This window comes from Daldinia caldariorum, assembly GCF_022478825.1.
Source record: "Daldinia caldariorum strain CBS 122874 unplaced genomic scaffold F4812scaffold_16, whole genome shotgun sequence".
NCBI classification, from domain to species: Eukaryota; Fungi; Ascomycota; class Sordariomycetes; order Xylariales; family Hypoxylaceae; genus Daldinia; species Daldinia caldariorum.
The window spans coordinates 84,976-110,192 of NW_025953052.1; the positions used below are offsets into that span (position 1 = coordinate 84,976).

Below are 25,217 nucleotides of genomic sequence, written 5' to 3' on the forward strand. Positions count from 1 at the left end.
CTTCCACGTGCGGCAGGACAAGGTACCACTCATAACCTTCGACACCGGGAAGATACCATTCTAAGCTACCTGAGGCTAGGTAGGAGGTCGGTGGGCATTGGTAGGTATTGGGCGGGGCAATCGTGTGATATGCCGCATCATGTTCTGATTATACAAAAGCACAGTCGATAAGGCAGAGGCGGGATGGGATAGGTAGTTGACCGTAGCAAGACCAAAGAAGAAAAGGTAACCCGCCGCGGTTATCTTTCCCAGTTCACTTCCTACCTTCCTAAGAGCATTTACTATTTCAAGATGATTTAGGCTTACGAAGAAGGCACTTGAGTTGAAAATAGATTCAGCTCAGCTAGCTTGGCGTCCCTGCTTGTTTCAGGCAGTGTCAGATTGACCTCCTTCACCAAACCGGAATCAGTTTAAAATGCGCCATATTCCAAGTTCTTTCGCCCTCTATCATCTACCCTCTACTCTCTACCCTCTTTCTTCCACATCATTTTAACGTACGTTTCCAAAAACTCGAGACCGAATGGGATGAAATTCCCAGTAACGTTGGCATTCGAACAAATAATCTTGTTAACTTGATAAAATTCGATTGGTGGCAATGTGACGGTTGCTCCTATTAAACCCCGCCACTTGTATCTGTTGGCTTACAGCTATCCTCGGAAGAGTGAAAATATGCCCTATGACAGGCGTTTACTAGGCGTGTTCGTTACCTGTCAAATTCGGCGCCGAGTAAACGGAAATTCGCATCTAATCAAGGTACAAGTCGGTAATAGGGTGGTTAGAGACGCGATGCTCATATTACTTGGATTATATATCCACCCTATTTCCTTGAAATTCTAATGGACGTAGGAATAATCCCAATGTTGACAGGATAGGCGTGTGTCCACGTCCCGACTCGATTCCCACGCTTGAGATGCTTGGGGGTACTTTTTGGGGGGGGTACGGTACAAACCGGAAGGCCCGCAAATGTTCGTGTCAACAAGGCAGACGATTGTACATGCATGTAGCAGATCAACGGGAGCTACCTTTTGTATGTAGGTATGCATTACCTATGTATATCCTCGTCAGGTACATATTGCTAGTATTATAGCCCAGTTTCTCATAGATAAGCCGGCATGCGTAAATGCACAGTCTAGACTCTAACCTGAGAATCATATGAAGTATAACTACCTAAAGTAAAGTATCTACAAGTTCAAGCTCACATACATGAGGTAGATGATTATCTCTCACGACGGACGTTCGTGTGATCGACGGCCTCCCCCACGGGTTGGCTGGTTGGCAGGTTGGTTGGATGGCTTGATAGCTTTTCTATCAACGAAACGCCATCAACGTCTAAACTCTGGATTAGGTAGCGAAAAGTCCTGTCTTATATACGACGAGTATTATAACCTACGAACCTGGCCGAAGACAAGCTAATAATCATAGCGCGGCAGAACCAATAAAAGGTCGCGCCACCTACCCACCATCATGTTTAAGTTAGTGTAAGCTATCAGTCCGTCCAGGGATTAAATGTTTAGGAACGACGAATCTTGCTCGAGCTAATGTAATTCCATTCTAGATGGGGGGAGAAAGAGAGAGCGCGCAATTGAAGCATTTGCAAGTTTGTTTCATGTCTCAATACGAAAGCTGGCTATCATGTAGGTAAGGAGTAATCACCAGGAACCTCTACGCCCTCGTGATATGTACAAACCTTGAATTGCTTTCAGCCATCACGACACTGGGCAAGGCGATTGCTCTACATGGTAATCAACACCCCCCTTGCCTCGAAGAGACCCCTGATTTACCAGGGTTGGTTAGATAGTCTGGTATGGTAGTTTGATTGGCTGCCTTTCGGGAGAATCAAATGGTCGTATCGATAAGTACCGAAATTCCATATGAAGTACCAGAATAAGTACAATACATGGCTCAAAACTTTGGTGATAATTCGTACTGTATGCATTTTTACCAAAAAACAAGCCAACCTACGTACGAGTCAACGCGGCGTTCCATATTAGAAGCGTGAAAATACAGACATGAAAATTTAAAAAACAAGAAAATTAAAAGACGAAGCTACTATACTAGACATGAAGCAGCACGACAGTCTTGTATTTATTATATGCCCCCTATTACCAAAGAAAAGGGAGTGTTTACAACAACATGAACAATAACACCAGCCGGCAATTGTACCAGGACTAGGCCTCTATGCGTGCAGCTCAAAAGGGTGGGCGGAGGGAGGTACCATAGTAAGAGCTGCGTCGACGCCTGGTCAGAGGAAAAAAAAAAACACTCAGAAAAAGGCGCCAAAACTGGGAAGACATCTTCCGGATCCCGCCGCAGAGAAAAATGTCGGACGACGACCCCGCGGCGGCCAGACAGGGCTCTCACTCAGTTTACTGAGAACTTCGTACGTGCGACAGATAAATAGTAGTATATGGTATTGTATCTACACCTGCATGGCAATTGCATTAATTCATTACCCGGTTCTCTCTCCCCCGGAATGTATTCAAGAGCAAGTAAATAAGGCGGTGAATTTACCAGGCGCAAGAAGCGGAGGGATAATAAAAGGAAGAGAGAAAAAAAAAGCCGAGAGCTTCTCGAAGATGTGGACGTGGAGCCCTCGAGATCTTCCCATCTTCTAATAAATGAGAGAGCTAGGTTTAGATGTGGTAGAAGCTGGGAATCCCTTGCCCTGACTGCGGATCATCTTATTTTAGTCTTTAGAATTCTTACTCCACAGGGTGTGTTCGCTTACCGGGCCCAATGGAAATGTTGTCAACGACCAGGAGCCCTGCCTTTACTAGGTAAGTTGGCCTGGTTGGCTGGGTCCTGCGGTGCCTGGCATCGTTGTGGGTTGCGCAAAAGCATCTTGGTAAATTTGTTGGACTCCTTTTTCCTCTCTTCTCTTCTCTCTGCTCTCCAAGCGTATGTGAAGGTGAGGATGAGAGTAAGAGAGAAGGAGAGGGTGAGGGTGAGGGAAAGAGGGTGAAAATGACGTTGAATGATATGACATATAATGCCTTCGACGGCAATCCAAATCCAAAGCACCTCAAAGCAACCTCAAGCACCCAAAGCGCCACTTCATCCTGCAGAATGTGTAACAGAATGCAGATGGTGGGCGTGGCGAGCGCCTGGTATTCCAAATGAGTCGGTTTGCATCTGCCCCGTCCTGTTTGCCGGCCGAGTTGATCATCTCATTCGCTTGCGTGTGGCACAAAACACACGAAAGATACAAAACATATGAGGGAAAGGTGTGATGGGCGTCCGAGAAAGGAAAGAAAAGAAGAGGTTCGAGTTATTTACCAGCCCAGCCAGCTCAGGTCCATCTCTTCTAGAATCACCAGAAGCCACATTCTACATTCCACACTCTCGAACGAATGCTCTAACGTATGCGGCACAACACGTAGACATGCACGCGATTAGCGTTACAGCAACGAGCAGCCAGCCACTTACTCGCGAGACTTGATGCCAGGCACCCGGATGTAAGTGATCATTGATGCGAGTCTAGTTCCCGCTTGGCCGGATCATTGCCGCGCTTATATTATAGCTACCTATATTATGGTTAATGTTATGCATGATGGTAGCAAATGTTGATCAGATAAAAAAAATGTGTAAGTTTAAAGAGAAAAAAAAAAGAGCTTAACTTACATCACAAGGGGGATTTTCAGATCAACCCCTTAACTTGATTAAAATTCACCGGTAACACGACGGCAGGGCGGACAGGACGGGATAACAGGAACTAAAACCGGTAGGTGGGTTGTCTGGTTGTGGGGAGAGAGAAAAGTAACTTTTCCCCCGGTAGATCGCATACCGTATATCTAATAAAGACATTTTTTAGCTTCAAGTTTAGACTAGCGTTATACTAGTCACCTACCTACCTTTGTACCTACCTTTTTATCTTATACCTATTCATCCTTATCTACATAACTTATGCTAGCTATGCAGTCATACCTAGCATACCTATCACCTGTACAATGTCCCCACATATGTGAGGTCAGTTTAAAGTGAAGCTCGAACCGCATAGGGCAGCTAAACATCAACCTCGAAACCTAAAAATTACTTCTTTTCCCAGGTACCTTTTATACAATACATTTATATGATACATCATTACCCAAATAAACTAAATAAACTAAATACCCAAACGTATGGCTTACAGAATGGCACCTCCCAGGTCAGCTTTAGACTTCCTGGACTTTGTAAACGCCTCTCCTACACGTATGGCTCTCTCGTCATGCTAACCTAACCCCCTCTTCCCCCCTCCCTCACCGCTGACAACTCGTCTATATAGCATATCATGCCGTTCATAATTCCATCGAACGGCTAGCCAAAGCCGGTTTCGCTCCCGTAAGGGAACGTGATAACTGGTCTTCCACCCTTCGACCAGGTGGGAAATACTATATGACCCGAAATGGTTCGACCATTGTCGCGTTTGCCATAGGTGCCAAATGGAAGCCTGGAAACCCCATTGCCATGCTCGGTGCTCACACTGACTCTCCATGTCTGCGCGTGAAGCCCGTGAGCAAGAAGAGCAGCGTTGGTTTCATGCAGGTTGGCGTCGAAACCTATGGCGGCGGCATCTGGCATAGCTGGTTCGACAGAGACTTGTCCATTGCCGGCCGTGCGTTGGTTAAGGATGGAAAGGGAAACTTCGTTCAAAAGCTTGTTAAAGTCGACCGCCCCATTATCCGCATCCCCACCCTCGCTATTCATCTTGATCGGTCATCCGAGTTTAACCCTAATAAGGAGACCGAGCTATTCCCCATTGCCGGCATGGTGGCCGCTGAGCTGAACAGGGCGGGCAAGAGTGAAACCCCTAAGCCGACAGAAGCAAAGGAGGACCCCGAGGAAACTTTCCAGCCTCTTAAAGAAATAACCGATCGCCACCATCCTTACATTATCGAGCTAATTGCCGAGCACGCTGGGGTTCAAGTGGCTGATGTAGTCGATTTTGAAATGGTCCTCTACGACGTCCAAAAATCTTGCCTTGGTGGCTTGAACGAGGAATTCATCTACTCTGCCAGGCTAGACAACCTAAACATGACATACTGTAGCGTGATGGGATTAATCAATTCTGTTTCGTCTCGAAGCCTTGATGATGAGACCAGTATTCGCCTAATCACCTGCTTTGACCATGAGGAGATCGGCTCTACATCGGCTCAAGGCGCTAATTCGGATTTGTTACCTGCAGTTGTCCGTCGACTATCTATCCTCGCTGGAAAGGGGCACGGGGACTCGGCATCAGACAAGTCTTGGGAACATATTAGCTCGGACCCCGAGATCGATCTCTCGACTGCCTTTGAGCAGACGATGGCGGCATCTTTCTTGGTCTCGGCCGACATGGCCCATTCGGTCCATCCTAATTATGTTGGAAAATATGAATCCAACCACCAACCCGAGATAAACAAAGGTAATAAACAGCCCTGACCCTTAGAAAGCTAAAAGTTGTTGGCACTGACTTTAATTTTTTTTTAGGGGTTGTAATTAAGATCAATGCAAACCAGCGCTATGCCACGAACTCTCCTGGAATTGTTTTGTTGCAAGAGGTCGCAAAGCGTGCGAGTGTACCTTTGCAGCTATTCGTCGTAAGGAATGACTCGTCTTGCGGCAGCACCATCGGCCCTATGCTGTCTGCTAAACTCGGTGTCCGGACATTGGATCTGGGTAATCCTCAACTGAGTATGCACAGTATTCGTGAAACGGGGGGGACCTACGATATCGAGCACGCGATTAAGCTCTTTGACGGATATCTATCGGACTATTCAGATCTTGAGGCTAAAATATTTGTCGATTAGGACGGAGGTATGTCTCTTATCACGTACCATCCCTTCAAGCAGAGCACGCGATGTATAGTAACATAAGAGCAATGACAAGTATAAACTATAAACAGCGCTGGTGCCTGAGCAAAGACTATACTCGGTAACTACATCTCGGACTGAGAAAGTTGAAAGTGTTGGGTCGATCAGAAATATAATGTTCACTAACTATTGACTTTATGTGAATGACCATAATCCTCGTCATCGTCGTTCGCCTCGTTTATAGCAACGGAAGAGTAAGTGAACAACTTTAAAGCACCGGTGAATAGCTTAGGCATAGAAACAAAGTTCCGACGACACGCAAGCCTTGACGAGCTGTCGCCTCCTACTTAGTGTAGTCGGTGCTTAACTTTATTGAGGTCGATGGCGAATAACTACCACATCCCCCAATGTTTATTGTTAATTTCACTCGAGAACTTCCCGTTCAAATCAATCAATCACTCTATCACTCTATCATTCTATCACTCTATCATTCTATCACTCTATCATTCTATCACTCTATCCTTCTATCCTTCTATCCTTCCTATTAGCTCATAGCATACCCTAAAGGAGAGATACACACACGTCTATCCGTCTCGGAACATAAAAAAGGATAACGACAACAGCAGCAGTAGCAGCAGTAGCAGCAGCAGCTACCACAACGTTATCAACAAATAACAATCAAACTACCATCATCAACTTAAAATCAACATCAACGTCAACCAAAAAACAGACACAATGCTGCCTTCATCCTGGTCCTTCACCTACCGCACAGTCGCCTTCAGCATCTGGCTCACGCGCCCCACGCCGAGCCAGATCCTCGGCCTGACGGACGCGGAGAGCGCGTGGCTGCGAGCGAACCCGCTTCCCCGGGGTGCGAACGCGCTGCGCCCGCTCCCGCACGCGGCGCGCGCGGACATGGCGTGCTCGCTATGCCGGGCGGCGGTGGACCAGATGAACGCGACGGACGCGGAGGCCGGGGCCTACATGGGGTCGAGCACGGCGGGGCGGACGACGACCACGACGTTCCTGTGCGGCTTCCACTTCTGCTGGCTGGCGCGCGCGCGCACCGACGCCCACTTCCGCCTGCTGAGCCGCATGGCCCTGGTCGACCCGCGCACCGGCGGCATCCGCTCGCCGGACCCCGCGGCCATCGACCTGTGCCTGCGCCGGGCGCGGCTGCTCACGAGCAGCGAGCCCGAGGACGGTGGCACTGCTACGACGGCGACGGCAAGGGCGCGGGCGAATGCGGGCTGGTTTGGAAACATAGGGGATGGACGGCCGCGAAGGGGGCAGACGGAGAGGGGAGATGGGGATGGAAATGGAAATGGAAATGAATATCAGGGAGATGTGGAGGAGGATGCGTGCGACACCGAGGTGGGAAATAACGAGCATTGAATTGCATACCTAGGTACCTAATCTAAGGTACTGCATGATACATACGAGTAGGCGTTTGGGGTTCTGTCTCTGCGCCGCCACGATGTTGCTAAGTTAAAGGGGGGGATATGGGATGGAGATATGGGGTTGGGTTGGGAATAACTTTTGTCTTGGCTATTTCTCGGGGATACGTCAGTGTACAATGGTTGGTTTATTTGTGGTTTTTTCTTTTCTGTTTCTTTTTTTGGTCGGGAATTTCGAAAGATTTAGAGGGATATACCCAGACCGCCGGGATATCCCACCAGCGGGACGGGCCTAAATGAATCTGGGGATAGATGGACAGACGAGATAGAGGGATCGCTTACAGCACTGCCGGAGTTCAGACGTCGACAAATCGCCGAACTATCCCCTCCCCCTTTTTTTTATTACTTGCCTTACTACAACAACGACGACAGCAACAACAAAAACAGCTCTATGTTCTCGAATCTAGATATTCTAGAAGAATTTGTTTGCCTTGCCCTGTCAGCACACGAACCTAGCCGAGGCGGACAGATCCGCAACTTTGGAAGGCTTAAGGTTCCAATCTACCTTCTTTTCACCCAAACTCTACATGTTATCGCCGACGACCTAGTTGCCTGGAAAAATCGCGACCACTGGCCTAATTCTTTATTGACGATGGAAAACACTCTTGGAGGAAATAATTAGGGAACACAGTCACTACTTTCGGTATGAAGATCGATGAGAAAGCTTACCATTGCTCTTTATGGTTGAATATAATGCATAACTATCATTTAACAAGTTAATACCTTGGGTTAGTACAGATACTGTACCTGTTATAAAAGTATTTGCTCCCATAGATAATCCGATTATAGGGGTAAAATGACCGTGTTACTATGTACAAACTCGGTTGTTCAGACTGTTCATAGCGTGCTTCCAGTTAATTTACAGCTATTTCTCCAAAACATAACTCATTAACACAGGCCACTAAGAACGTGATGTTTCTTTTTTTTGACTCTTAATTTCTGTTCAGTTACATGCTAAAGGCATCTCGCCATTGCTAGCTACGATTCCAACGTTCATCTATAGTCAACGAATTGCGGTTGGTATAGTGAGCCAAACTCCTGTTTATGCAATAAGACATCATTTCTGCCCCCATCACCCTGCCCCCTACCATAGCCTCCTATCCTCCAGGTCATCTCGAATCTTTCATTAGACTCAATAGATATTTTGAAAATGTCTTCTTATCCGTCGACGTAGTCATTGCTCGCAGGAAATCGTTTCCGTCAATGCCGAGACCAGGGAAAAGTGTCGTTTGTAGATGCTCCAAGAACGACGCTCCCGTCTTGAGGTATATGGCCTGCTCCAGCCCGGCGATTTCGTGGAGGACTTGCTTAGCCTGGGCATCCGTATTTGGGTTGAATTGCGGATCACGTAGGACTTCCCAGCATACCGAATGAAACCTGTCGATGAGGAACTGATCAAAACCGGGGATGACAGGCGATGGAGATCCGGTAGGTGCTGACGGGTTTGCCGAAATGTTTGCTACGTCCGGTCCGCCCCAGGCACCGGCCATCTTCGAGAGGAGCCCGAGGGATAATCGACTCGCCGGGAGGCTTCCCGAACCAGGTCCGATATCTCGAGCTAAGCCTAGGATGGAGGTGATTAGCGATTCGAAAAAGCCTTGGTTCGCCTCTGACACGAGTACTCCGGCAAGTTCGTTGTTTAAGATAACCCCGATAAATGTTAGGTACTCGCGGCGGAGCTCGGCAAGTTGAATCTCGTCGTCAGTACCGTTGATCGGCTCTGACAGCCCACCAAAGACTCTCTGCAGCAAGGGCGTAAGTAATTGGTTGAGCACCTCGTATATTTCCGACTTGAAGCCGTAGACAACCTGGTCCAAGAGTCGGAGGAACATTGCCATCTCGTCCTTGGACGAACTTCGGGATAAGAGGCCGTCGATCCATTGAGGAAGCTGCGGAAGCACAGCGGATCCTAGCACGCCAAGAAGACGCGAGAAGGCCGATCTGCATGCTGTACGGATTTCGGAGGAAGTATTCAATTCTCTAAGCGCGATTAAGATACCTTCAGCGGCACGTGCAAACTCGTCGGATAGGGCCTTTGCCGGGGGTGGTCTTTGATTGGAAGAATTCGCCCCGGGAGTCCAGTCCGAAAATCCATGTGCCAGAGTGCCTAAAGCCATAATGATATGATGTATCTGGAGTATAGCCTGGGCATCACTGTTCCTAGCTCTTGGGAGGTGCTGCTCCATATCGGCGAATAAGGGGTCCATGACGGAGCGGGCATAAAGCGCCTGCTTTTCGATAGGAGTCGCGCTAGTTGATGAAATGCATCCAATAGCTTCGAATAGATAGAGCTGACTGGTAAAGATGGCATCGGCAGAGTTATCGGTCTGATCAGAGGACATATCGTCATCGGCATCATCTCCTGGAACTTCCGCCTGGATGGGGAGAAGATCGCTGATAGACTGAATGACCGTCTCGGCCACATTCCCCACCTGCGCTCTTAGGTGCTTCACGAAACGATGGAAGAGGTACCATGAACGAGTACGAATCCTTACGTGGTCGTGATGCACAAGCCGGACAAAATTTTCGAGGACCTGACCGATTAGTGAAGTCTGGCTTTCAAAAAATGCGCAATAGCGGACGCAGATCTCCATGTAATGCAAAAGGATTGCTGGGTGAGGGAAATTTGCAATTCCTATTTGGATAGATAACAGTCAGCATATCCCATCAGCCCGGATGAGTCTAGGTTCCGAATTATACATACCGGATTGGACCATTTTGGTCATCATCGCCATAAGTCTTTCGGATGCTGCTGGAGAAGGCTGATTCTTGGGACCTAGCCCCTGATTAGGCATGGCAAGCTCACCGAATAGAAACATCTCATGAAGAGCCAGGTCAACATCTCTCCAGTCCATTTGAGAGCCTTGCTCATCTAAGGTCTGGAAGGTATTCGCAACTAGGTTGGTCAGAACATCAATGTAAAGGTTCTGGTCGACAGCTGCTACAGTTTTCTGTAGGACTTGAAGCCTCTTCCGTAACTCTTGGAACTCAGCCTCGTCTGTTTGCTCGTCTTCATTTCCCCAGGAAGACGTCTCGTCGTATCGCATCTTCATGATGATGGCGTTCAGAATTGGAGGCAGCGTCTCAGAAAACGAGGGGGGTAGTTCGGAGAGTTTGCGGAAATAGGCTAGGACATCTGTGAGCGATGGTATAACCGTAGAGCATATTTCGTCGTATTCATCCGAGAAAAACCGTAGCAGGAGGGGGATGAAATCGTGGAGGAGCTGATTCGATTTAGCTCTTGTAGCATCATCGGTAGATCGGTCTTCTAGGACTCTAACGATATCGGCCACGACGGTGTTAACTAATTTCGCGACAGCTTCACCGAGGTCGGTATCATATCTAGGGGTGCCTTTAAATTCGTTCAGCGGAGGGCTGGCTATGAGCTGGGCTATTATGTCTCGTAGATTTAGGAATGATATCATCTCTGCCTTGTCGGCCGGACGCATTTTCTTGCCCACAATCTCGGTGAATGCCTCAACGGCCGCATCCCTAACCTTGTCGTCGCCGCCGGTCTCGTTCGAGCGGCCGACCAAGGGAAGGATCAGGTTCAGCATGCCATCGTTGATGATAAGAGATATGTCGATCCAGCTGGCCCATTTGCCAATGACTTTGAGGGTCATCTCGAGGATGCCGTCATTCTGATTTCCATATTGAGCGAGAAGATCCTTCCAGGACTGAGCTACCTTCCCAACGTCACGCTCTCGCATAAGATCCTTGAGTTCGGTGTGGCTGCGGGCCTGGACGTCCTGACGCACAAGCAGGACGTCGGCAATCTCGTCGTGGATGGAGCCGAGAATGCGCAGGTAGAGGATAACACCGGCAACGTTATCACGTTGGTTACTTCCAGGTAATATGGTGAGAGCTAGGACGTCGTCGAGGAAGCTTTCCCAACCTTGCTTGTACAGCGAGACAAAGAGTAGGGTGAGGGTTTGGGTGAGCTTGTTTTGTAAGGTAGGAGAATCTATCTGGACTTGGTTGGTGCCGTAGGTAGATCGTACATAGGCTAGCAGAGCCTCTCTAAGGCTGAGCAAGGCCTGGGTGTCGAGAGATTGTACGTGGATGGCATTATTAACGATCTCGAGGCTGACGAGTCGGACAACATCGGAGGGCCTCGGTGTTCTAGCAAATAGACTGATACAGACTTGCCACGCGTGGGGATCGGCACGTAGTTGATGTAGAAAATCGAAAGCTTGAGTCTTTAGGGCTTGGTCGGAGGTAGGATTCCATGCGATCTCAATGGCATTCTCGATCTATAGGATATAGGAAGAGCTAGGTTAGCTAGAGAAGGAGAAGACGATGATGATGTGGAGAAAAAAAAGGTCATCTACCTGAGATTCCATCTTGCTAAGACGCCGGATCCGAGCCCTTCAACTTATATTCGGGCTATATTACGTATCACGTATCACGTATCGAAAATATCTGAAGATGCTTTGGCGATTACGATAAGTTCATGCAGCATGCTGCTTTACCATGGCTTGGGGGGAAAGAGCGGTTGCTAGGTGAAGTTTGTTGTTCCAACGGTGGAGGTAAAAGAAGGTATAGAAGGTATGATGATATATTTAACGGAGTAGGTAGGTAATTAAGAGGTACGACTTTTTAGTTTAACGAATTTCAATTTCTTTCAATAATTCAAGAGAAGTAGCGTTTGCAGATACGAGAGTTGAGAAGAGAGTATTAGATTTTAGTGGTTGTCTTTTTATTTTTATTTTTTTATGCCGAATGTCAATTCAAGTGATAGCATAAAAAGGCGATGTCTTTCTTGTGTCTTTTTTTTTTTTTTTTTTTTTGCTGCCCGCCATCCCACCTGCCCACTTACCTTGGTTGTTTCTACTACCCGCTTTGAGCCTGCCTTATGCCTGAGCCTTTGAGGTACTGGGGTACTGTCCCTACAATGCCTATTCTTTTCCCCCCACCTACTCGATTTAGCGTTAAATCTCTTTCACACGTCAATTTTAGGCATAATTGGGTAGGCGGTGAGTCCTCATTAGGTCTGTCTTCTCTCCCCGCAGTGGGACTGAGACGTACAGCTAGGTACGCCTAAATTGCCCATGATTGCTTTTAGATGCATACCTTCCCAATCTTATACAACTATCAGATGATTAGCAGTCATTGAGGATTCGAGGTCTCCTTCAACCTGTTCTTAATCTTCCACAGCAGGACTCCCCCCCTCTTCAAAACCCAAAACCTCGGAATCAATTGTGAATAATTTAAACCCCGAGGTAAGCCTTGTCCATTGCTACCGTAACACCCTTCCCCGGGTAGTTACTACAGCTCTTCGTCGAAATCCTGCTTCCCATCTCCTAGAGTGACAAGGATGAACCGCATGAGGCTTTTTATATCCAGGATAATCGATAGTATGGTATGATACACTTATCTTTAGCGTTGCCCTAACGTGCCACACTCTCCCGTCAGCCTCGAGAAATAACCTCCTGCTTCAGGCTTATTCAATACCACGACTAGAGTCGAGGCGCGAAGAGAAGCGATTCCTGCTCAAGTCATCCGTGCTAGAGATCTAGGTATTCCCGGGTGTAGCATCATATCACCTCGAACCTTGCTCATGTGCTACTCGCAGGCTATTCCCTCGGTCATGTATAGAGCCTGTAGTCAAATCACCATGGGAGGGACCTAATGCTATCCATATTAGAATCCTTAGTGTTAGGATATAAAGCTAGAAAAAGAATGTGCCGCTACGCTTGGGGCTCGTGGTCATTAACTCAAGAGGCAGGAAACGAATAACAGTATTGGTAAAGCACGTTGAATCTGTAATATCGTAACTTTGGACCGCCCGGCCGATATCGAATATCGAGACTTGAGAATAATAAAGAATAAAGGTTCATCGATGGTCTCGAGATCGGATTAGAAACTGAGCCTATGATAGCATCAGTAGTAAGTTCAGCCGACCATCATATGCACTCCTTTGTCATGATCGAAAAAGCTCAGCGAATCGACAACAGCAACTTCAACACCTAGGCTTCGTTCTTGTTTCGTTCTCGCAGAGGGCTCAATGGAGTCAACTGACCACAGATAGGCAATTAGCACCTGGGCTTTCTTAACCATCATATATGGTCATGGTTGATGAATCGACCCTGGGAGTAGATGCGCTCATCTAGCCGTTATCCCGTTGTGACCTTGCGTGATCTCGAAAACGTGCAAGGCTTAGCTGGTATTTGCGAAGTTGACATATTCGTCCCTGCTGTTGGTGTCTTCGAAAGAATCTCTAGGGACCTCATCGTTATGGCTAACTTCGATAACCAAATCTCATCCAGGAAAGGGAACGAGCTCGCTCACGTTGCCAACGCGGACGAAGCTTGGCGCAAATGTAGGTCGAGAGACGGAAAACACATGGTATAAATGAGAATATAAGAAAACGAGATCATGCAATCAAATATATCTAATACTCCTTTTCTTAGTCGCGCCCTAAGAGAAAGTAAGCTCTTCCAAGAAACCGGGGGCGATGGGAGCCATCCACCATCTAACAATGTAGTCCGAGCGCCATGGAATGAATATTGTAACGTTCACCTACCTAGTTCACCCACAGGGTCGCGAAGCGAGTGTCAAGATACGCGGAACGATCTAATTAAAATTAGATGATATGCCGTCTGACGAAAAAGCTTGTTGGTGCCCACTGTGGGATCGTGCACGATGGGACGCAAACGAGAGGAACATTGACGACAGACAACACTGGTATACCCGATACAGCAATTTGCTATCTTGAGACATAGTGACACGATACGTAGGTGGCCTTCTTATTTGGTAGGTTAGGTTAGGTAGGTAAGGTAAGGTAATGTTTCTAGACATGGCGTACACACATCACATCATCATACAAGGTATATGTATCATAATTCAACCTTCTAATACATGCTTCTTCCACGCTCGAACGACGTTTCTTTTTTTGTTCTTATTACAGTTCAAGATTCTAATCCTACATAGGAGGTAGGTATGATATGATGCTTTAATTAGCACGCCTCACATACTATGGTAGTGCCTATGGGCAATGATGAAGGAGCAAAAGAGACCCAATAAACGGATGGGTTATGCATCCCTCGTAGCTCAGCCTTGGCATAACACTTGACCCGTTTTCTATTTCGGATATTTTTTTTCGGGTAGGTTCCTAAGAACCATAACACGTCAGCCACTCTAAGTTCTACTATGTAGCAAATCCATCCACATGGGCAGGATCGTCAGGGAGAAATTGACGAGGAGCCGCTCGCTGCTTCTCACTACTTGCCTAATCGAGCCGTTCGGTCTTATTTAGCAAAATCCTTGACCCGATATCCAATCAATCATATCATAGAACCGACAGAACGTGACGAAGATGGTAGACTCGACATAGAATGTCAGGTGGTTAGCAGGACAGGCGTCTAGAGCTGGACCAAGCGCCCCTCCCTCTTCTTCCATGTTCCCAAGTTCCTACGAGATGAGACTAGGATTGGCGAGATAAAAGGGACCTAAAGCAAGAAGCCTCCCGTTTAATTTGAATATTAGGTCCGTAGATCTAGCATCTAGGGAGGGCCCAACATGTGTTCCTGCATTAGCGCACCTCTTTTCGAAAACGCCGGGGGCGGCATTGGCGCAGAATTGCCGCCACCAGTTTTCTTTTGTAGCCTTTTTTTTTTTTTTTTTCCTTTTTTTCCTTTTCCAAAAAGGAGGCCCTCCCTTGAAAGGCAAACATTAAGCGAACGACAGTCAGAGCGGCCGCGGGGGAACCCACCTCCTAATGGTAAATCCAATACATACCTGGATGTATATCGACATGTGAGAGGTGCATGTATGAGACGTAGAGATGTAAGTATATCAAATAATAAACAAGCACAGAACTACCTAACCTAATGTTCTCTATCTCTTTATTTTATTGTCATCTTCGGATCTTGATACGTAATATATCTCGCATAGGCTTCAAAGCCCTTAGTTATCCTCTAAATATCTTTAGACCGCCAAGTAGTATTAAAAGTTAGCCTCTGTTTAGGTCCTCTTAAGAATTATGGAGGTCATTTCGCACAATCAATGCTTGTTTGCTGGTGGCCTCCCAACAAGCGACCAATCTGATCTTCTAAAATGCTTCCTCGGTGACATTCAGCTCCGCCAACGTTCCCCATCCTAGTTCGATTTTATAAGTGGTAAGGATTTGCCATTTTTGCGGAGTTGAAACACCCTTGCGAGAGCGTTCCTTACCACCACCAACCGACCGTTCTCTATCTATCCGTCACTTTTCACCTTAGGTTGAAACAATGGCACATTTTCAACGCCGTTGCGCCACATGGAGCATGAACTAACAACGAACCAAGGAAACGACTAATCGAATAAGTCGATACGCTAAAGTAGCAATGCAATGATCGTTCCAGGAACTTGAGTTGAGTCTTTGAAACTTGTTTCCGTAATTAAACCCCCATTATGATTATGATTATTGTTCTTCTTCTTCTGAGGCTCATAAAGGATTCTCTAATTACTGCTATGTATGTACATAGACTTTCACAAGTAGACACACAAGTAGACAAGAGAAGAGATCACGCCTTGTAGTCGAGTTGGATCGTAAAAAGCCGAGTGGAGCGAATCCCATGCCATTTCGACATAACCCCAGCTCTCTATGTAACTTGAGTTCCTTGCCTGTTCCTTGCCCATAACCTCTCCACCGCTGATGCATGGCTGATGTTGTTCTCCTCACCTCTCTTCTAACTTACATACACCACTACCTATGTACACTACAACCCCCCCTGGACGCGCTAGCTTATAGGCCCATGGTGGTGTTTATTCTGTTTAATTTCCCTTCTGCGAGGATCGTCCCCTATTCGGAAATCCTTTGTGCTGCTCAAGCTATTAATACTCGACTGCCTCTTCCATCGACACCGTCTTTCTTTCTTTCCTTTCCTTCAGCTCACCAAGCCATCACCGCTATTTTAGTGATTTGACTCAGCTTTTGACTTCGGTCGTCCACTCTTTCACCAAACGCTCTTATAAGCTTTCAGCTTCAGCTTTTTTACATTCTTTATTTCTATATAAACTTGTTCGTTTTTTTACGTTCAAATAAACCAATCAAATAACTTTCAAAATGCGTTTCGCCGGAGCCGTTATTTTCGCTGGTGCCGCTATGGCCGGTAGCACTCTCTACGAGACTGACTACGTTACCATTACTTCTTGCGCTCCCACTGTCACCGACTGCCCGGCCCGCTCTACTGTCACCAGCAGCACCGTCTACCCGGTGTCCAGCTCCGCGACCGTCCCTGGATACCCCGTCGAGACCCCCGCCCAGTCTCAGCCCGGTTACCCTGTTGAGAGCCCTTCTTCCTCTCCCTCTCAGCCCGCTGCGACTCCCTCCGCCTCCCAGCCGGCCGGAACTCCCTCGTCTTCTCAGCCTGGGTACCCCGTCTCCAGCCCCGTTGTGAGCAGCAGCAGCACCGCCCCTGTCCAGAGCTCGGCCAGCACTCCTGTCGCTGTCCCCAGCTCCAGCAGCGGCACTCTCCCCGTCTCCACTGCTACTCCTTCCCAGTCTGCTCCCGGCTACCCTAGCGGCCCGGCCAGCTCTCCTTCCGGCCCGGCTAGCTCTCCCTCCAGCCCTGCCACCTCTCCTGCTGCTCCTTTCTACCCCACCTCGGTGATCCCCATCACCTACACCACCTGTGTCCCTACCATCAGCGTCAGCTACTCCACCGTCACCGTTAGCGCTTCCGTCCCCGCCGGCACTGCTCCCGGCGCCCCCGGCGCTCCTGGCAACTACCCCACTGGTGGCTACACTGCTTCGTGAGTATTCCCCGCAAAGAAGAAAGAGGCTCTACTTTTTTCTATAAAAAAAGCAATATATAGCTAACATCCACTATCAGCAACCCTCCTACCGGCTCTTACCCCACCGGTAGCCCCATCCCCACTGCCGGTGCTTCCACCATGGCCGGCTCTGGTCTCCTCGCCGCCGCCGCCGCCGGTGTCGCCGCTCTCCTCTTCGCTTAAGCGCTGAGCGACGGTGACGTCGATGTCGATGTAAAGAATGGTTTTCTCTGTTAATGATTTCGAAAGCCGCTTGGATGGATGGCAAAATGTCAAATGTATATGAGGCGTGAACTGGAGAACGGTTCGGTTGCATGTGTACTTAATCCTTAATAGCGTTTTTTTAGGGCCTCGAATGCCTATTTGGACCACAATTACTTCATTCGACGGGTTTCTTTCTCGCAGATTACGATTTCTTGATTCTGTTGCTTGTGTGAATGCGTGTAGATTCTCGGTAGCAGTACAATACCTAATGGTAATCCCCAATCCTAATCTTTCGGGTCCAGTTCGGGTTTTCCGTCTGGGAATGTCCTTGAAGGGGTTCCGACAGAGTTGCCCGTTTGGTAAGATGGTCGTTGATCTTAATTCGATCTTTCGGTGTGTAATTTCCGATCCTTGTAGGAAGATCGTTGGACAATGGACCAATAACCTTTTGCGACCCTTTTTTTTTCCTGCGCGTGGCCGGGGAATTGTTATGCATACATGAACGGTTGTGATTCGACGGTAACTTGACAGGTAACTCTTGCGTATATTGCGACCTGTTGTTTGAAGTAACACCTTCGCGGCTGTGTTCATGTCTGGTTCTCAAGAGTTCTGTAAGTAACGTCACACAGCTCGGGCAAATTTCTGTTGTTTCGGGCGGTTAAGTGCTCTTAGCAGTCTGTCGTCAGCCATTCCCACGCCCTGTTTCGGTCAGACCTATTCAGGTTGAGCAGCTAATTTAAGCAGCGGTCCTGCTCGACGCTGTAACGTTGTGAAGAACCCCTATTTGGTATGTCTGTTTATATATATCAATAATCAACTTGGCAGCTTGGTTGGCAATTCCCGAAATACGGACATCCCTTCCGTTAGATATTGGATTTACTTGTTATGCCCCTCATTCCCATAAATCCAATGCGGATATGTTTGTTTTCTCTTGATGTTGTGCTCGACGTTGTGTCACTCGTTGCTGTTATTGCCTTAGGCATACCCTGCAGTTTACAGTTCAGGGTCTATACCGTCGTTCTTGAACTATCTACAACCTAGCTTAAGCTTAACTGTTAGATATAACTATTCCACAAGTGGATTACGGCGGTGAAGTGGTGTCGAGTTTAATACGAAACTCTACGATAACCTCAGACAGACCGTCAACTAAATTCCCCTATCCAATAAACCCAGACACAATCAAGGTAGTCGAGACTGGGCTAATCCTTTCGTCCTAAGCACACGAGAACACGAGAACACGGGAATTCAAATCCGCAATTGATAATCATGGATTTACTCCGGCGAGAAGTCTACGGCCATGTCGCGATCTGTAGCAATCTTATTGTACCTTTGTATGTCATTCGCCATCGCGTACACCTGGGAGCATGTCTCCTCGGCCCGCGCTCCAAAACGATGGGGCCATCGTAGTCGCTTGTAAGTGAAGAACAATGAACCGGGGGGCTTAACCATCTTAGAGCGCAGAGCGAAAGTGCCGTTTATCAGTATCGATTTGCAAAACTCTTGCAATAGCCCGCGCGTCACACGATGCTCCTTCATCTTTGACTGTGACGTTATAGGTAAGCATGGGATACACGCATCGACATATAATGACCCCCGTAGGACATCAGCGTCCGTGGATTTCTCCCAGCCTTGAGTCCACGCAGAGGAATACAGGGTTTTTGCGTGGGTCGACCGTGTGTAGCGCCCTGGCGTTTCGGAGGTTGTGCTACTGCGTCACAAGACTTTCCGAAAGCAGCCAAAGTGATCTCCATCGCATATATATCAGTATGAGAAATGGTGATGAGACATCCAGGGTTGCCTTTGCTGGTGTAGTGGAGGCTTCGAGACTACCAGGGATGTGTGGGTATAGCAGAGATATGATGGCTAGAGCGAGGCTCTACTGTCTATATAAAGGGCACCAAGCTCTCCCGCAAGAGGATAGAGGGCCAGGTGTCACTACGTTGACCTCAATATACTACACGGACAACCATGACACTTACTCTATATACGATATCCATCACGGACATAAACCTCTACCTGGCAGCAGCCCATAGTAGAGATATTCTACTCCATAACAACGAGCTATTCCTCGCTATAAGTTCAATCAATAATTTGAAGGTTGAGTTGCTAGATAGATAGATATCATTCTTGTTCTTCATCATGGACTAGAAAAGTTGGCCGATATTTCACGTCTTCGCAGTCATGGGGACAGAGCGTGCCGAAATCCGAAGTACCCTGAACGGGATCGTCCACAATTACCTCACAAACTTATACCATGGTCACCGTCGATCCCCTCGAGGTTCCCGGCCTTCGCGCAAGGCTTGGTCTTGATCTAAAGATGCTTTCTACTGAAGTGTACTAACCTTCCAAACCATAAGGATCTACTCTGATCCCCAAGGTAGGGGTTGAACCGCAAATGATATTCAGAGTCGGGGATTGAACGTCTGGCAAGGACGCATCAAAGCATGGACGCCTCCTAGTATATCAACTAGCATACAACGGTTACCTACAATAACCTCGATGGTCGTATCAAAGCTCCCCAGAAAGTACCGGTAAAGAAGATTCCAGGCGTCAAAATTGAGATTACGAATCACGATGATCTCTGAGACGGTTTATACTACCTAACTACCAGACAAAGTAGAGATTTGTAATTAACTATAACACCTATGTCTCCGAGCCCGTAAGGCGCCGTTAAACAGGTATGCGTATTATGTCGTAGCCCGGTGAAAATAACCTAATTCTCCCTGGGAATGCCCAATTCTATCCGAATGCAGCGTGATGATGGATGATGGATGGTGATAAACTACCACTACTACCTTATGCTCGACAAGCCCAAAATGACCGTTTTTAAAAATATAACTCAAAGTACCTATGGGTTATGTACTAGCAGTCTGAATCCATCTTATTTCGTCCCCATGGCAATATTATGGAATGCACGAATTCAATCATTCATTCATTCGTCCGTTCATTCATTCGCTGTATCCGAATTCGACTCCTCGCCCGACTTCCCCACCTTCTCGTGTTGCTGCTGGGGCTTTTCCGGCGGACTTCCGGGCGGGCCGTCGTGGTCGTTCCTCGTGCGCATCTTCTCGAGGACCTTGGCGGCCTCGGCGGCGAACTTGCACTTCATGCGGATGCGCGCGCCGTACTTGTAGAACAGGAAGGGGAAGGGCAGGCACGCGACGGCGAGGAACGCCGGGATCGAGCTCGCCCAGTGGATCCCCAGGTTGTTGTACATGGCCGTCGTGAACAGCGGAAACGCGGCGCCGAAGATCGATCGGAGCACGGAGTTTGCTGCTAGCACCGAGGCGGCGTAGATGACGTCTGTACGATTTTTGTTAGTCATTGCCCTTTTATTCTTCTTCTTCTTCTTCTTTGTTTCGATATATAGAAGGGGGGGGAAACAAAGGGGTGGGTGGATTGATGGCTTACATGAGTCGATCATATAGTTCATCAAGCTGAGGAAGACAAGCACCAGTCCGGTGGCAAAGAACCCAGATGCAATGATAGACACGATCCAGTGTACGTTAGGTCCGCAAGTCCACGCGAACCAGAACAATCCAACAGGCAGTAATACGGAGCCGACTAGAGCAGGTGGCAATCTCGCTTCAGCCGGCGCGTTCCCGCCGTGAGCTGCCATCGTCTTGGCGTATCGCGTGTTGTCCCATACGCTGTACGAAACCGCGACTATCATACCGACGGCGATACCCAGGAAAGCTAAACCGCCAACACCCGCGGACCACCCACGGTTCTGCTGGTATACGATCGGGAAGGCGGCGAACATCATGTATAGGGTTCCGCTAGTTAGAAGAAATACAAGTTAATATATCTCTGCACCTTATAATAGCTCCTTAATGAGAATAGGTAAGGGAGGGTTTAAAGGGGTAATACATACTATACGATAGCCATGTAAAGCGAAGTGAGTAGAACGATTGGTTCGCGGAACAGTAAGATCCAAGGACGAGATAGAGAGATCTTGAACTCCTGGGAAACAGTCTTCTTCGGCTTGCCGGCGTCGAGCTTAGACACGTAGACCTTTCCGGTGAGCTTGGATAGCTTCTCGGCTCGTCTGCGGAGGAGGATAGGCGCGTACGTCTCGGGGACGAGGAACGTGCAGATAAACCACAGGAGACCGGTGTAAGCCGCCATGAGACCTTCAACCTGTTTACAGCAGTGATGTATTAGCATAGTAATTCGTGTCGAAAATGATAGGGATCTGAAATACGCACCCATCGCCATCCTCCTGCTGTACCGAGGAAGCCACCGGCGATAGGGCCGATGGAGGGACCTAGGAATGGAGCCTATAAACAGTAGTTAGCTTCATGTCATTAAATGCTGTAGATGGTGAGCGAAGGTACATACGGTAGCGAAGAGAGCAGTAGCTAGACCTCTGTCTTTGGCGGTGAACATATCGGCAATAACTCCGCCCGAGTTGGTCAGGGGCGAACTTCCGATGGTTCCAGCAAAGAAACGGAGGATGATGAGCGTCCAAATGTTCTGAGATCCTGCCGCGCCAGCATTGAACGCGGTTAAGCAGCCATACTATTAGAATTAAACGTTAGTAAGTTTTCGTAACAGGTAGCTAATGAAAGGGGTCCGGGCACAACGAGGACTCAACTTACCGTAATGAAGAATAGCAACTGTCTACCGTACATTTCCGACAACGGAGCCCATAGTAGCGGCCTGTAGAAGTGTGATAACGTCAGTATGATAATCCATTGAGGTGGCAGTAATGAGATGAAGCTTTAGGTAGGTTAGGTATACATACCCGACGGCAAAGCCAAGAACGAAAAGGGAGATTCCCAGAATGGCAATTTCTTCGCTGACCTTGAATTCGCGAATAACCTCACCGATACCACCGGAATAAGCCGTCGAGACGAAGGTAACCGCGAGGACGGCAATGGCCTGTAAAGCTGTGATACCCCATTTCTTCCACACGGAGAACTTCATCGGGTTCTTGGGATCTTCGGGGAGGAAGTCGACTATGAAAGGATCTTCCGCTGTCCCGCTGCCTTTATATCTCCAGGCCCTTACGGCGGGCGTGATACCCGCCAGGTCGAATTGGCGATGCCAGTATGATAGCTTCTTGGAGGGATCCTGAGCTTCGACATCACGATGGGTTTGCTCCGTTATGGTGGCGGACGACTCGTCCGAAGACGATTCTGGTGACGACATGACGGGACAAGTCGCGATAGTCCCCTTGTGAGAGAGCGGTGCGATTTAATATGGAAGGATTTTAAATCGACCTTTGGGAATACTATATCTTTTTTTCTTCTTTCCTCTTCCTCTTCTTCTTTTTTTTTTGGGAGACAGTAGAAAAAGTAGAATAGGTTAATAACCCTATGTATGTCCAATTTGAGGTGAATGTACTACCAAGAGAAATAAATAAAAATAAAATAAAACAGCACAATATTCCTAGACAAGTAATCAGCCACGGGGGTTCCCTGCAGCGAGCTATCAAAGTAATATATAGGTCCCGCTGGGGAAATATTTACTCACTACCGAGGAATACATTCTCTTTGTTTGGACACGGACTTTAGGTACTTATGGATACCGTCTAGCGTAACACAACCGACCGCCGACATCTCGCGACTCAGTTCCTCTAAGCCTTAGATCCTTATTAGTTAGAATCTTAGATAGCAGTTCACTATGTATTGTAGTCACATTGGTACGTAAAAGGTATTGAAAGCTTGGTGTGAAAGGAGGTGATTCACTCTAGGTACCTAACATAGTCCGCACTGCTGATGACAATACAGTCAACACACATGTGAACTGTCCGGTTGGAATGTTAGATCCTTTAGAGTACGGAATTTATGCAATGTTGATCCAGTTGGTTGACAGATAGTAACCCTCGGAGATCTCTCTCTCTCTTTCTTTCTCTTTCTCTCCCCGTGTCCGTTGAGCCGGTTTGTGAAAAAGAACACGCCATCTCATACATGTTGGGATATAACTAGCTATTTCTAATCCTGTATTGTATTCTTGTTGTGTATTGTTGTGTACTGTTGTTGGATTTGCATTTATATTTTCATGTCGGCGTTTGTACTACCAAGTACCCCATGATTCTCATCTTGAATCATTATACCAATGATCAATGACATCAGCTTTGAAGGCCAGTACCAAGGTTACATTCTTCAAGATCTAAATGTAGTAATAGTAATTATACAGTAGTGTTCCCTATTTGTTCCCCAAAATGATACCCTACCCGGCCTACCAAACGGGACACACCAGGGTAAGCAACATCAACGCCTACATCTATTACCTACCTAGTACGTCTACAAGTCCGGACGGATCGATGCTTGGATCGTACTACTTGGACCCAGTCTGACGGGTCTACGTGACGGGGCTACGGACCCGGAATTCGTTCCAAACCCGGTCCCGACTATATATCGGCATAGGTATCGTCCTTGCTTGATCTATCATACTAACAGGGCATACAGACGTCTGTGCATTATCGCGAAATCCGTCACTCAGAAAAGAACGAAATAAAAAAGCCTGACTTATCCGCATGTTCTCCAATCACATGCCGGCTCAACATCCAACCCATCTGCAGCCATCGGGGCTGTAATTTGTCATGAACTCGGTGGGTTTTTACCGAGTTCAAGGCTAGAAAGGGCCTAAACAGGAATCGTAACCGTTGTGGCGTCTTCATCGATCGCGTGGGCCCTATCATCTAGCAGGATTAACAAAAAGCATCCTTGGAGTTGTTGTTTTTTTTGGAGCCCACCCCATGAGAAAGCCCCATGAGTCTTGAGAAGCCCCATGAAAGACGGCACGAACAAAGCACCGATTGTCCGACTTCGCTCGTCAATACCTTTACAAGAAAGAAAAAAAAAGGCTTGTATGTGATGGTTGGTTACCACGATAATCGAGTCAATACCTAGGTGCGGACTTGGCTGACCGACCCTCCGGCATCTCCGCTCATCTCATCCGCACGCGTGTGCGTCAAGATGGAATCTGATAAGTATCATAATTGGTTGGCGCACACGTCACAAAAAACTCAGCTCGTATGTCGGAAAGCTGGTGGATATAAAGACGAAAAAAGAAAATAGTTATAAACGAACAAGTTGCCCATACTAGGTAGAGTAAAGGGTAAGGAGCTGCGAGATTCGTTCATAACTTTCGAGACCTTCATTCTCGGATTCGTGATAAATACCGGAGCAACATGAATTTATTTGAGCATACTTTGATACTCAGAGGCATCGTTCGATATCGCAATTCTCCAAAAAGCTACCGCGTTCCGTTTTCCCTAGCTGGATCTAGACCGTCGGAAGCATACATGGACTATTTCTAATTGACAAGGCGGCTTGACCTCCCCGCTTACGCTGTCCAACCTGACTGTCCCGCATGGAATCACAACGGCTAGGTACCTAATCTCATAGTTAGTAGACCAGCATATCGCCAAGACTCCGACGAGAGGGCTAGAAGGTAGAACGGGACCGAAAGACATGTCGCCGTCCAAGGTTATTTATTATTATTATTATTATTATTATTATTATTATTATTTCAGCTTTGGCGGAGATACCAAAGCTTAGCTACCTGAGATAGTTGGATAGGTACCTAACCTAAGGTACCTGTCAAATGGGATCTCGATCCTTTGGGATATAAAACATACGATGCCCTTCTGGGCGTTGGGAAAAATGAATTATCGGAGTTGGCTAAGCAGCCTAGGCGAAATACTTTGTGGATAAAATGAAGAGCGACAGGAAATGGTCGAATATGTCTTACAATCATCCAAGACCTAAGCAAGTCTGGCAAACCAAAGTAATAATAAACATGGAGATCCTACTAATGTTGGTGGAAATGGGCAGATGAGTTAGCAGATGGGCATCACCTACAATTATTGAAGTAGGTACTTCTATTAGGAGGTACGGTACCTGATACATAGATGCAGCTTAAAGACTACCTGGTAGGTAGCTCAGAAGCAGAGTTCAAGGCAAGAAAGTTAAATTCTTATTACTACCTAATTCATATAGGTAGGTACCTAGGTACCTGCGGGTAGGGACATCTCTAGCGCGTAGATTGCCGAATTCCATCATGGTACATACCTTGG

At 47.5% G+C, this 25,217-nt stretch overlaps 5 protein-coding genes across 5 annotated transcripts; 3 read left to right on the forward strand and 2 right to left on the reverse strand.

Annotated features, from left to right (window-relative positions):
• Window positions 1-3,668: 3,668 nt before the first annotated feature.
• On the forward strand, window positions 3,669-5,957 carry F4812DRAFT_129533 (peptidase). Its single transcript, XM_047929530.1, has 3 exons — window positions 3,669-4,188; window positions 4,262-5,380; window positions 5,446-5,957. Exons 1-3 carry the CDS (start codon window positions 4,119-4,121, stop codon window positions 5,763-5,765), a joined length of 1,509 nt encoding a protein of 502 aa, XP_047787369.1. The 5' UTR covers window positions 3,669-4,118; the 3' UTR covers window positions 5,766-5,957.
• A 57-nt stretch (window positions 5,958-6,014) lies between these two features.
• On the forward strand, window positions 6,015-7,390 carry F4812DRAFT_129688 (uncharacterized protein). Its single transcript, XM_047929531.1, has 2 exons — window positions 6,015-6,022; window positions 6,336-7,390. The coding sequence occupies exon 2, from the start codon at window positions 6,504-6,506 to the stop codon at window positions 7,161-7,163; it is 660 nt and encodes a 219-aa protein (XP_047787370.1). The 5' UTR covers window positions 6,015-6,022; window positions 6,336-6,503; the 3' UTR covers window positions 7,164-7,390.
• A 944-nt stretch (window positions 7,391-8,334) lies between these two features.
• Window positions 8,335-11,568, reverse strand: F4812DRAFT_461900 (Xpo1-domain-containing protein; the record flags this gene model as incomplete). The annotated part of the gene is made up of 3 exons (XM_047937945.1): window positions 8,335-9,860; window positions 9,930-11,478; window positions 11,557-11,568. The coding sequence occupies 3 exons, from the start codon at window positions 11,566-11,568 to the stop codon at window positions 8,335-8,337; spliced, it is 3,087 nt and encodes a 1,028-aa protein (XP_047787371.1).
• A 4,504-nt stretch (window positions 11,569-16,072) lies between these two features.
• On the forward strand, window positions 16,073-17,212 carry F4812DRAFT_129866 (uncharacterized protein). The gene is made up of 2 exons (XM_047929533.1): window positions 16,073-16,963; window positions 17,044-17,212. Exons 1-2 carry the CDS (start codon window positions 16,275-16,277, stop codon window positions 17,165-17,167), a joined length of 813 nt encoding a protein of 270 aa, XP_047787372.1. The 5' UTR covers window positions 16,073-16,274; the 3' UTR covers window positions 17,168-17,212.
• Window positions 17,213-19,635: 2,423 nt separating this feature from the next.
• F4812DRAFT_129876 (MFS general substrate transporter) lies at window positions 19,636-22,986 on the reverse strand. Its single transcript, XM_047929534.1, has 7 exons — window positions 21,936-22,986; window positions 21,790-21,850; window positions 21,530-21,709; window positions 21,397-21,468; window positions 21,063-21,328; window positions 20,600-20,967; window positions 19,636-20,491 (listed from the first exon to the last, which is right to left on the reverse strand). Exons 1-7 carry the CDS (start codon window positions 22,340-22,342, stop codon window positions 20,133-20,135), a joined length of 1,713 nt encoding a protein of 570 aa, XP_047787373.1. The 5' UTR covers window positions 22,343-22,986; the 3' UTR covers window positions 19,636-20,132.
• Between the last annotated feature and the right edge of the window lie 2,231 nt (window positions 22,987-25,217).

Bases quoted from the DNA above. Each gene is read 5' to 3' on its own strand.
- F4812DRAFT_129876 (XM_047929534.1), bottom strand. From the start codon at position 22,342: ATGTCGTCACCAGAATCGTCTTCGGACGAGTCGTCCGCCACCATAACG. The intron at 20,968-21,062 runs GTATGTATTACC...TCTTCTAACTAG, and splicing joins CTTTACATGGCTATCGTATA to CGGAACCCTATACATGATGT. The intron at 20,492-20,599 runs GTAAGCCATCAA...AAAATCGTACAG, and splicing joins GAACTATATGATCGACTCAT to ACGTCATCTACGCCGCCTCG.
- F4812DRAFT_129866 (XM_047929533.1), top strand. From the start codon at position 16,275: ATGCGTTTCGCCGGAGCCGTTATTTTCGCTGGTGCCGCTATGGCCGGT. The intron at 16,964-17,043 runs GTGAGTATTCCC...ATCCACTATCAG, and splicing joins ACTGGTGGCTACACTGCTTC to CAACCCTCCTACCGGCTCTT.
- F4812DRAFT_129688 (XM_047929531.1), top strand. From the start codon at position 6,504: ATGCTGCCTTCATCCTGGTCCTTCACCTACCGCACAGTCGCCTTCAGC.
- F4812DRAFT_129533 (XM_047929530.1), top strand. From the start codon at position 4,119: ATGGCTTACAGAATGGCACCTCCCAGGTCAGCTTTAGACTTCCTGGAC. The intron at 4,189-4,261 runs GTATGGCTCTCT...TCGTCTATATAG, and splicing joins TGTAAACGCCTCTCCTACAC to CATATCATGCCGTTCATAAT. The intron at 5,381-5,445 runs GTAATAAACAGC...ATTTTTTTTTAG, and splicing joins CCAACCCGAGATAAACAAAG to GGGTTGTAATTAAGATCAAT.